At 39.4% G+C, this 12,750-nt stretch overlaps 1 protein-coding gene across 1 annotated transcript; it reads left to right on the forward strand.

Annotated features, from left to right (window-relative positions):
• The first annotated feature begins 9,902 nt into the window (after positions 1–9,902).
• Positions 9,903–10,948, forward strand: LOC109436977 (olfactory receptor 52I2). The gene has a single exon (XM_074335870.1). The coding sequence runs from the start codon at positions 9,974–9,976 to the stop codon at positions 10,946–10,948; it is 975 nt and encodes a 324-aa protein (XP_074191971.1). The 5' UTR covers positions 9,903–9,973.
• The last annotated feature ends 1,802 nt before the right edge of the window (positions 10,949–12,750 follow it).

Genomic DNA, 12,750 nt, shown 5'->3' on the forward strand with positions numbered 1-12,750 from the left:
AGAGAAGCTGGCTGACAATCACTGGGCAAGTCATCCTGCCCAACTTGTTTTGAGAGCCCACTAAAGAGTACATGCTCTCTGGTGAGCAATGGGTAAAGCAAAACAAAACAAAACAAAACAAAACAAAAAAAAACAAAAGACCTGCATGCTTTATGCCCACTCATATAACTCCATTAACATACCTATTCCCTGACATACTTGTCTTTAATCCTTCAATCTTATTTCTTTCAGGCCCTTGACAGATTATCCAAGATTTATACCACTGTTTAGTGCATATTTGACCCTTAGTCTACTCCTCCCTCCCTAACATGTTGGTGACTGAATGCAATGCCAAATTTTCTTCCACCACTTAGGAATGGCACTTAAGGATATCATGATTGAAACATGCATGCAGTAGAAATCCATTTTCAGCTAGCAACAACATATCTTGCCAACCCATTTGTGAGCCAGGCCTTGGTTCTTTTACCCTAGGCCAGCTGGTCCTAGGAAACACTTCACAAAGCCATAAATCTGTAGTCAGAGAATGGCTTTGAGTAACTCTTTTCACTCATATATCCTTCTCCACCCCCTCACACATTATAGGTGTGTTTCCTTGGTAACTGCTACATTTTACCTATCTACTCTGAGCCCTTTTATCACCCAGTGTCTTCTCCCCATAGGTAAAGAGAGAACAGTCACGTATGAAAAGGGGATAGGCTTTTGAAACTCTTTCCTCGTTACTTTCAGTAAGCTCTAGCCTCTGAACAAGACTCTGCTGGATCTCTCATAGTTCTCTTTCTATAGGACTGACTTCACCTTTGAGTCTACACTGTTTGGCCATCCTTCTGCTCCCCTTTCTCTGACTTCCTCCCATGAGGTCTGATGGTTACGGAGTTGAGCTCAGCAGAAGTCCAGATCCCAGTCCCTGCCTCAGTCTCACAAATTGAATTCAGGACCTGGAGAAAACCACAAAGGTGGAGGGCTGTGTGTGACTATGGACTGATTGTTACAGCTGTCTCTCCAGTGGGTCTGTGCCACTTCACAGCATGCCAGCTCTTGTCTGCTGAAATCACACTTGCAACCTATCCTTTATCCTTAAGCCACAATTCTTATCTTAGCTATCTCTGGGCTCTTTCTCTACTAGTCTACGCTCTAAGATTCTCTTCTCTGCTATAGGGCAACTTAATTTTCCTCTCAAGGAAGACAATATATTATCAATGGGGGGCACAAATTACTCAGACCTAGGTAATGTTGAAAACTGGTGTACACTGTCCACATAGCAATTCCATTCCTAGTATTATCTAAGAGGAATGAAAACATATGTTCACCAAAAGACTTGCTCAAGAATAGAACTTTATCCATAATAGCCCCAAACTGGAAATAGCCCAAATTTGTATCTACAGGTGAGAGGATAAACAAATTGTGACCATATTACTCATAAATAAAAAGTAACAAACTACTGATAAAAGGAAAAACATGGATGAATCTCACAGACATTATGCTGAGGAAAAGAAGACAGATACAAAAGTTATATAATGTATTATTTTATCCAGATGAATTTCAAGAACAGTCAAAAATTATTTATGGGGATGGAAATCAGAATAGTGGTTGCCTTTGGGTGGGCGACAGGGGGTTGGTCATAAAGCAGTATGAAGAAATTTTCTTCGGTGATGGAAATGTTCTGTATCTTGACTGGAATGGTAGTACTTGGCTATAACACTTATTAAACTCCATAAAACCATATAATTAAAAATATATAATTATTATAATAAATGCCAATAAGCATAAAAATAAAAGAAAGGACACGGTGATGAGATATAAGTAGGATTATGAATGAACAAGAAGAGTCATGAGTTGATAATTTCTGAAGCTGAGAGATGAGTATATGGGGTTCTTACACTATTTTATATGTGCTGAAATCTTTTATAATAAAAAGGTAAAATAAACAGTTATAAAATTTGCAAAAAAGTTAATAAAGTGAAAAAAGTGACAGGATTATTTGGATTAAAAGAAACTGAAGCAACATAATTAAGTGCCATGTGTGAAACTTGAATAACTCTTAGTTTTGAAAAGAACAGCTATAATAGCAGTCCTTAGAACAACTGGAGAAATGTGAATATGAAGTGAGTGCTATGGTTATATAGGAGAATGTCCTTATGCTTAGGAGATGCATGTTGGAGTATTTAGAGGTAAAGTGTCATCCTATGTATATCATGTGTATGTATAGTATATGGCTTATACATATATACATATACACATACATACATATACACTCATATATCCATGTATGCATACAAAACAAACATGTCATATGTTAATAATTATTTTCTAGGTGGTGGGTATACAGGTCTTCATTGTACTATTTCAATATTTATACATATTTAACATTTTTCATAGAGTTGAAAAAATTGTCTTGACAGTCAGCTTTGTTTTAATGCTTGTTTGTCTGAGATGAATGACATTACCTTTAGAGACAGATGTGACTGAAGTCAACTTGTGAGGGAATTCAGTAATATGCCACTGTTAGCCTCTCCCTGAGGCCATGTGTTTTAAATATGGTTCCAAACATGCTATTTGGGAGCTCTATACTTAGCAATTGATTTGCTAAGGCTCACGTTAATAGGTTATACGATAATTCTCTGTATTAGTTATCTATTACTGTATAACAAATTACCCTACTTAAATTTAAGTTTTATTCTGAATTGAAATCAGGATTTTGCACCCTTATGTTTATTGCAACATTATTCACAATAGTCAAGATATGGAAACAACCCAAATGTCTATCAACAGATGAATGGATAAAAAAATGTGACATATAAATACAATGGATTATTCAGCCTTAAAAAAGAATGAAATACTACCACATGTGATAACATGGATGAACCTAGAGAGGGCATTATGCCAGGTGAAATAGGACAGACACAGAAGGACAAATACAACATGATCCCATTTATATGAGGTATCTAAAATAGTCAAAATCAGAAGCAGAGGCTAGAATAGGGGTTGCCAAGGGTTGGGATAGAGGGAAATGGAGAACTGGTGCTAAAGAATATAAAGTTTCAGTTATGAACGGTGAGAAAATTTCTCAAGATCTGCTGTACAACATAGTTAACAACACAGTATTGTGTGCTTTATAGATAGTTTACAACACAGTATTGTGTGCTTTAAAATGTGTTAAGAGGATACTAGTTCTCATGCTAAGTTTCTTACCACACATACACAACGCCTCCCCCACTCACCCGCACACAAAAAAATACAAGGAAATTACAAACTAAACCAGTTTGTATATGTTTAGTTTGTGGTAATGGTATCACAGATGTATGCTTATGTCTAACCTCACCAAAATATACAAATTTTTGTATATCAATTATTCTTCAATAGAGCTTAAATATTTAAGTTTAATGGCTTAAAACAAACATTTACACTGTCACAGTTTCTGTGGTCAAAATCTGGGCATAGCTGAGCTGGATGCCTCTGCCTCAAGGTCCTTCACAAAGCTGCAGTCAAGGTGTTGTCCAGGGCTCATCTGAGGGCTGTCCGCCTCCACGCTCACTCACATGGCTGGTGGCAGCCTCAGGTCCTCCCTGGGTGTTCATGGAGACATCAGTTTCTTGCCACATGAGCATCTCCATAAGGCTTCTCACAACATGGAAGTTTGGCTTGATTTCCCAGCAGTGAGAGTTCTGAGGGGAAGAAGGAAAGGGTGAGAAAGACGAAATCACAATCTTTCCGTGACCTCATTTAAAAGTGACATTTCAATGCTTTTGTCACATTCTATTTGTTAGAAATAAGTCAGTAGATCCTTCCCACCCTTGAGGGGCAGTAATTACACAGGGCATGCATATCAGGAGGTAGGATCGTTGGGGGCCATTTTGGAGGCTGCCTACTGTACCATCCTGCTGAAACTCTAAATTCTATCATCAAATTTAGAATCAACCTGAGTTGGGAAAAACACACAACCAATATTGGTTAACTTTTCATACCCATAAAAATACCTTTTTAATATAGCAAAAGAAGAAGAAAAGGGAAGTTTGTGCCCCAGCATGATAAAGACTCTGCTATTTGAATTATGCCCAAAACAGCTTAGACAACCGTCTGCTGGGTCCTCATTTCCAGCCTGCCAGCTTGTAATTACAGTTGAGTCTACATTCTAGGGTTATTTCTACTACCAACCATCTTAAGTCCCAGAAATAGACTCTGAGACCTTTTCATGCAAAAAGTTTAGCATGGAATATGCCAGGAACAACATCCAAACAGGTGTGAAGGAAGAATACAGGGAGAAGGTGAATTACAATGCAGTTTCATCAGAATTCTCAGCCAATTGACCCTATGAGGAACTCTGGAGCTGAGTTGGACCTGTATACTTGTCCTGAATTGGGCAAGGGGGACAAGGCTTTATACCCAGGATCGACTGGTTATAGGATGCGATCCATGCATTAGGAGGGTGCATCACTTAGGGTGATGCACGTCCTTTGGCTAAAGGTAAGTCTTGAAGAGGAATAAAGCTGTGAACCCTCAGCGGCCAACACTCTCAGCTGTTGAATAAACGAGTACTTTAACCCTGAAATGGGGTCTGTGTAGTGCTACACCGTCTATTACTAGGGAACGTTTATAACTGATTAGTTTTCTGAGGGGACTTGGGGGTGGAAGGAAATAAACCATCACACGTTTTTTCCTGATTGGAGAATGGTCTCTCCCATGGTTGCCTCATTTAAGTTTTATTCTGAATTGAAATCAGGATTTTGAAGTGGTATCTGCACCCTTATGTTCATTGTAGCATTCTCCACAATAGGTAAGATGAGGAAACTACCCAAATGTCTGTGAGCAGATGACTTAATATCTTGTGCTTATTATCATACTTCTTCTTGGTTAAGAAATCATGAAACAGATGTAATAAAAGTTATAATTTTAAAATACAATTAATAAAGACAAAAGAAGTAAACAGAAATCAATGGATACAATTCAAACAGACATTATAACAAAAATACATTCACGGTCTCAATTTTGATTGTTGCTTTTCATTCAAACATGAAATAAATAAATAAAAGAGACAAAGCTGTGAAAACTAAAATGTGAGAGATGGATAAATTTGGAAAATAAAATTAAATGCTCACTTAAATTTTGTTTGTATTTTTTGGTTAGCTTTCCAGCAATGGAAACCTTAGGAAAGGATGCATGTAGGGAGTTGGAAGTAATAGATTCTCATGACAGAAAGCCAAAGATCATAAATAATCGATGTATCTTTGTCTAAATCCCAACCACAAGAGACTTACTAAACTGATCCAATTCTAAGGAGAATCATTCTGCTGTTTGGAAAATGCTGCTGAATAAATAAAGAGACACTGTACTGTTTTCATTAGGTAGTATTATTATGGCTTGTTCCTCATGGCACAAAATGAAATTCTCCCCTTGGAAGATGTGACAGGGTCCTAATGAAAAGTAGCTCAAACAAAAAGGCCGTTTGCTGAAACGGGATTGTGTATCAATGCTTACTTGCATATGCGCTTGTATGCACATGCAAACACACCTACACGCATAAGCCTGACACTTGCCATTGTACCTAGGTGGCACGTCCAAATCATCTTTTGGCCTAGTGAATTGTAGATGCAAACCTCCTTATTATGTAGGCTATGATGTTCCACAGGTAGAAGAATCCAAGATGTTGAAAGCTCTTGCCTCCATATAGAATAGCTTTGCCCTGTATCACTGTTCTGTTATATTGGGTCCTCGCCCTTTGGGGAGTGCTTCTTGTTCCTCTTGAATCTCTTCTGCCATGGGACTGGGCGTGGTGAGGATGCTCTGTGAGCTTGCACTATGGCCATTAATGCCTCAGCAGGAGCCGGGCTGACTCCCAGGGGAAAGCGGTCCATCTGTCCCCATTGGCACAGTTGCACTTGAGCTACCTTGTCTCATGCTGGGGCTCCTTAAGCAGCACCCTTTTCTCCTTCTGCATCTGACTGCCCATGTTTCCTATCAATATTCCACGTTGTTGTTTAGGTTTACATCCTGGCCTGTTCTCTGAATTATCCTATGGGCAACAGAGACCCACAGGTGTTTTAGAGTTTAAACTTTTAAGTGCAGCAGTTTGGGAGATTAGTTCTCTCATAGGCTTGAAGGCTGGACCTGCTAATAGATGCTAAGCCTAGCAAATTGAACTTCAACCACCCTCCTCCATTATTAGGAATGTGGTGGGTCAGGCTGAGGAAGGCATGAAGCACTCCCCACCCCCATAAAGACAACGAAGGCCTCTCACCATTCACATCACTAATAACTATGTCACCGCGGAGGACTTGTGGAACTGGGAGCACGAACATCGTCTCCTGATCTTTCACATTTCCATATATCTCTATATCCTTTGCCACTAAAAAAATAAAATTTATATCTTGTGCTCATTGTCTTCTTTCTCTTGGTGTTATTCCTGCACCCAGATAACGCCCAGGCAGAAGTCATGACCTCTAAAATATGGCCCATGCACTGTTCTAGCCTCATTTATTTTGATTCTCTTTCAAGTGCCCTGTACTCTCCCTTGTTTGGTGTATTCTATGTTTGGAGAACATTTTGTGTTTTCATATTTTTGTGCTGAGGTCCACGCCCTCCCCCCAGTTGGTCCCCTTACATTCTATTTCCCTTCTGTGCTCAAATAGGACTTTTAAACACAGAGTAATGAGAAATATTGAACCAGTGAAGCCCGTCATGAGCCCCCAGGCAGAACTGAGGAACTGAACAGTGAAGTGGATTTTGAGAGATTAAGTATCCTATTCGTGCGAACAGTTCTACAACAAGGTGAAATGAATTACGATTGCTAGAATTTGAATCCTGACTCTCTGGCTCACTAACTTCATGACCTTCTCTGCACCTCAGTTTCATCTATAAAATGTGGATGCAATAAGGGCAGCTACTGCAGATGGTTGTGAAAACTGAATGAGATCGTCTTTGAAAAGCATTCAGCAGAGTGCCTGGTACATAGCAGGCTTTCATAAATCTATCTAATCTTGGGCCTTTTGTTTTCTTTTCAGGATGCACTCTGTATTCTTACCCTTAGATATCCTTTGAAGACTTAAAGAAACAAAGACTCTTCATCCGCTAAACATCTGTCTCCTGCTACAATCTGGAAAGCCCCAGAGGCCAGAGCACAGAAAAAAGCCAGTCTCTGGAGGAGTTACAGTGTTTGGCTCTTGGTCAGAGGCCAAGAGAAGACAGGGTGCCTGGGGAAAAAGCAGGATGATAGAGAATCTAAAGGGGAAAGAGGATTCCCAATGGGAGGTCTTTGAAAGTGACAGCACTTCTCACAATGACTCTGTGTTTTTCATCCTTGATCTTACACCGCTCTTCCTGCTCCTCCTGAAGCATCCTGTATAAATCTCCCTTTTGAGTGAAAGAAATGTGGACACATCTGAGGAAGTTGAATAGAGAAAACTCCAGGGATGTGGGTAACTGACCTTGGGACTGGGTGTTGGGCTGATGAAGTCTGAAGGTCAGGGTCACCCTAGAAAGTATATAAGCTCTCCACCCCACTATAAAGGGCTGGCCCGGTCTGGAGGGTACTTCTGATACCAAAATCACCTTCTGGAAATGATCAGAGGATGGGGGAGAGAGCGGGAGCAGGGAATACATGACAACTTTGATTCAAAGCTGAGAGAGAAAGAGGTAAGTTCAAGCTTGGGATGATGGAGAGACAGATTTCAGAGACCAAAGGAGTTATGCAAAAAGAAACCAAGCAGTAAGGATGATTGGGAGCATATTTATTTGCTTGTAGAGGGGAGGCATAGGGTTATCATAAACAAACTCTCCAACAAATGACTTATGCATTACTGCCTTTATCTTCAAACAAGTTTAATTTCGATTGTGTATTTCCTATACTTTCAATAGGAATGAAAAATCCTCACATCCTTGTGATTTATTTCTTGGCGTTAAGTGACTTGTCTAATCTTTTCTTTAGTGATCGGCCCTCCAGGTCTTCATGTGAATGTCTCTGCAGGGTTGAAGGCAGAGGCAGGTTCTCTGCTGGAAATGCCTTAGGAGAGCTGTAGGCCAGAGCTTTCTGAAGAACGTCTCAACAACTAGGAAGCGACTGTCTGTATCTTAATCTGGGTAGTGACCATGTGGGTGTGTTCATATACTCACTTTATAAAACTTCCTCAAGATGCACACTTGAGATCTGTGCACTTTACAGTATGCATGTTATACTTTAATCAGAAAAGTTAGCCGAAAAATGAAGGAGTAGTCAGTAAAGGTGAATGTTTTGGATAGGTCAGGTAAAATAAAAAATGAAATCACTGGACTGGCAACAGGTCATTGATGGAGATCATTGTTGATGTCAGCAAGAAAAGCTTAAGGAACAATAGATTAAAGAGTGAAATAAAATGTTTAAAAAAGATGAACAACCAAACCGAATGTCCTGTCATTTGAAAAGGGTAATAAAATATACAAACCTCTGCAGTGCTAATTAAGAAGAAAGAGAAAGGAAGAAAATAAAACCCTCAAGAGAAAGAAAGATACAACCAGCTAGCTAGATGTTGCCAGGGTGGAGACAAGAGGGATGGGCAGTGCACAAGCTGACAGTACCCTCAGAAGAAAAGTAGATTTATACAGGGCAGCAAGCCAGGAGAGAAAGCTCCTGGATCAGAGGCAAGTGGTGTGGGCGGAGGAGGAGGTATTCTGGTTTCTCAGACTGTTCTTCAGCTCTTTAAGCAGTGATACTTAACTCTGAGTTTGTGGCATCCAGAAAACACACAAGGATAACCTGAATTATGATATTTCTGATAACCCCATAACCCTTGACTCCAATTCTACTTCAAAGAGCTTTCCTTTAACTTCTCATGGTCTTTCACTGAAGATGTTTCATCCAGTGACTATACATTGCAAGGTTCTTTTAATCTGACCATGAAGCAGAGTTTATTACTTTATTCAGTCTGTTCCATTATAAGGCATTTCTTATGTTTAGGTTTTTTTTTTGTTGTTGCTGTTGGTGGTGGTTTTTCTGTTTCAATAAAGACCATAGTTTGCACTAATATCTCAGAAATTGACTTGCTGAAGGATAAAGCTTCACTGTCATTTGGAATGTCTTGGTAGTTTATCATGAAAAGAGAGTTATCTATATTGAAGAATCATAAAAAACCTATTGGGGGTTCAGCTATAAAGGAGACCTAAAGTTTTATTTGTAGCTATCTAATCTGTTAATTGAACTTAGCTCAACAGGAAATCGAGGCTTAAATAAAGAAAATACAGGGATTATAAATATTTCCAGACAGTTTATTATCTCCTATGGAAAATTATAATGTTGTTCTCTAGTGACCGTATTTTTGCGGATCCATTAACTGATCTCTTCAACCAGAAGGATGTTTCATTCATCTTTTCTCTAGCACTATACTAAGGATACAAAATACGACATGCTCCATCTCAGGAAGTTACTTGTTTCATTCAACAATTATTAACTGTTAGGAACTGAACATACAGAGATAAAAGAAAAACTCCTCTGATTTCTCATTCATTCTTTCAATTGTTTGCTATAATGAGCACACATACCTTCTTTTAATGGACTTGTGCACCACAGTAATTGGTCACACACTTGGTATAAGGTATAAAGCCATGAACAAGACACAAACAATATTTATGATTAAACACAATAAAGTCATAGTTAGAGTATTGCAATTGTTAATTTAGATCCCTCAGAGGTCAGCATGGAAGATTCCATGAAAGCTCAGAGGATACATAATTTAGTTTTGGCATGGGATGGGGGAGGAGGTAGAGCACAGACGACTTCTCAAAAGAGGTCTTTGAACAATGAATAGAAATTAGTAAGGCAAAGAATATTGAGGAGGTTGGGAAGTAGAGCAGGATAACTGTCAGATGTCAGTTCTGAACCTGTGGCCCGCCTAGCTGAGAATATCAGTATGCTCTCCTAGCACCACAGCTGGGAACAAGTCTTATAGGACTGTATCCTTTTCTTAACATCATTTTATGCATTAACAGGAAAGCAGTTTCATCATCTGTGATGCTGGGGCCACCCTACAACCACACAATGGAAGCCCCTGACACCTTCTTCCTTGTGGGTATCCCAGGTTTGCAGTTTTCACATCTTTGGTTGGCTATCTCCCTGAGTGCCATGTATACTATAGCCGTATTAGGAAACACCCTCATAGTGACTGTAATCTGGATGGATTCCACTCTACAAGAGCCCATGTACTGCTTCCTGTGTCTTCTGGCTACTGTGGACATTGTTATGGCTTCCTCTGTAGTGCCTAAGATGATAAGCATCTTCTCCTCAGGAGACAACTCCATCAGCTTTAATGCTTGTTTCACTCAGATGTATTTTGTCCATGCAGCCACAGCTGTGGAGACAGGGCTGCTGCTGGCCATGGCTTTTGACCGCTATGTAGCTATCTGTAAGCCTCTACAGTACAAGAGAATTCTCACACCTCAAGTGATGCTGGGAATGAGTGTGACCATCACCATCAGAGCTGTCATATTCATGACTCCATTAAGTTGGATGGTGAGTCATCTACCTTTCTGTGGCTCCAATGTGGTTCTCCATTCGTACTGTGAGCATATAGCTGTGGCCAAGCTGGCATGTACTGACCCCATGCCTAGTAGTCTCTATAGTCTGATTGGTTCTTCCATTATTGTGGGCTCTGATGTGGCCTTCATTGCTGCTTCTTATAACCTGATTCTTCAGGCAGTATTTGGTCTCTCTTCAAAGAATGCTCAGTTTAAAGCATTAAGCACATGTGGCTCCCATGTGGGGGTTATGGCTCTGTACTACCTACCTGGGATGGCATCCATCTATGTGGCCTGGCTAGGGAAGGACACAGTGCCTTTGCACACCCAAGTGCTCTTAGCGGACTTGTACCTGGTCATCCCACCCACCTTAAACCCCATCATCTATGGCCTGAGGACCAAACAAATACGGGAGAGAATAGGTAGCTTGCTGATGCACTGTCTTTTTGGCCATTCCATCCTGGGTTCATGAACAAAAAGTCTTTTCAGATCTTGAGCATTCCAGACAACTTCATAGATGCCTTAAGAGACCTGCAGAGCTGGTTTGGTTCATCTGGCACCATCGGAGTTCTGAGACGAAGCTGTAAAGTGTATCTTTGCATAACTTCAATTTCTAGCAAGAATGTGAATAATTATTTTCTGACATTTTTAATAGTTTCAATCAATTTGAATCTGAATCAGAAATAAGTGGGCAGAGAATATAGATATGGGATTTTTCTTTCCTTAGCTTCTGACCCATATTCCCAACTTAATATCCTACTGATTCCTCTGCAGAAGAAACCAACTCTGGTCCCCCCCGGCCTTGCTGGTTTTCTCAGAATTGCTCATCTCCTTATGTGATTATATGGAAACAACTGTGAATATATGACCCTGCCTTCTGGACCACTGACAAATCCACTCAGCTTGGGTGATGTGCTCACTCCGGGACCAGAGTTCTTCTCCAGTCAAAATGGATTCCAGATTATCTGAGGAGATATCAATTTGGGATCACTGATGGGGGCCATTTTCCAACACATGAACTTGGGTAGAGAAACCTGTTGCACAGCAACAGAAGCAGATTAGCAAGATGGGATGAAGACACCGAGTCTCTTGTTTTCTCGTTCCAATTCATTTTGGATACACAGGTAGACCCCTATTACTAAGTTTTATGAGCTATCTCTGTCATTGTAATATGTTGCCTACCGGTAAGCTAGTTGGAGTCAGTGGACTAATCAGCAGCTTTTTGTTTTTAAGCAATGGAAGCTGAGGCAATGTGGGTTTGGTTTTGGGCATCATTTGTTTTTCTTACTAGTCCTATCTGTGTTAACAAGTGTAAGACACAAAAGAGAGGAACCACATATAACACAGGTCTTTCTTCTTTTGGATACCTATAGAAGAAATACCTTGGATGAAAAGGTTAACAGAGAACATTATCAATAATGAAGCTGAACTGTTTCCACTCTTCTCCAGGTCACCAGATACTTATTATCATTATTATTTTATTTTCCCCTTTTGGGAAGTCTTAAACTGAACAATCAGTATATGTTAAAAGAAGATTTCATATGTAAGAGATACATATATTTGACTCTGGTAAATCTGAAAATCTTAATAAAAGATAATTTCCTAATAGTGTTGATAACAAGATATTATATCTGAGTCTTAATATCTCCTTTGTACTTGTGGGATAAAAATGTTAATTCATAGAGGTTATTGAAAATTAACGAAAATAAGAAAAGCACATAATACATCAACATATTATATGTACCAAAAAAAAAAAAAAAAATACCCAATAGATTTCAAATTCTATATTCAGAGGTAGTTTTAGGCACCATTGAAATTGCAGTCCAGTGTAAATCAGTACTTGTGTGATAATTCTTCCAAACAGATCTGCTCCTCATCAACTTAGCATCCATAACTTTTGCTAACATTGGACTTGTTTACTACTAGAATGTATTGTTTCTGAATACCAGTGAAGTAGGAATCTGCCTCTAAAAATCTGATAATCTGATAATAATGTACTGAGTTCCCAAAGAACAGTATAAAGAATTTCTTCTCCTCTTGCAACCCCCTAACATAAAAACAAATCAAGACCATGAGGTGGTTAAGCATATTTGGTAAGTTATCCATTTTAAAAAGTCACACTATTTTTTCTTCATAAGGAACCCAAAGAATTGGTTATGCCCATTAATAAAAAAATATTAGGTGCATGAAAGAATCTGATGTAAAGCAACAAAGGTATTGTGCAGCTTGCATCCAAAATGGAAATTTCTTTCTGGCATTTCCGTCAGAAGCCTG

This window comes from Rhinolophus sinicus, linkage group LG06, assembly GCF_036562045.2.
Source record: "Rhinolophus sinicus isolate RSC01 linkage group LG06, ASM3656204v1, whole genome shotgun sequence".
Classification (NCBI taxonomy): domain Eukaryota; kingdom Metazoa; phylum Chordata; class Mammalia; order Chiroptera; family Rhinolophidae; genus Rhinolophus; species Rhinolophus sinicus.

What these genes read in the sequence shown, in the direction of transcription:
- LOC109436977 (XM_074335870.1), top strand. Translation starts at nt 9,974, where the DNA reads ATGCTGGGGCCACCCTACAACCACACAATGGAAGCCCCTGACACCTTC.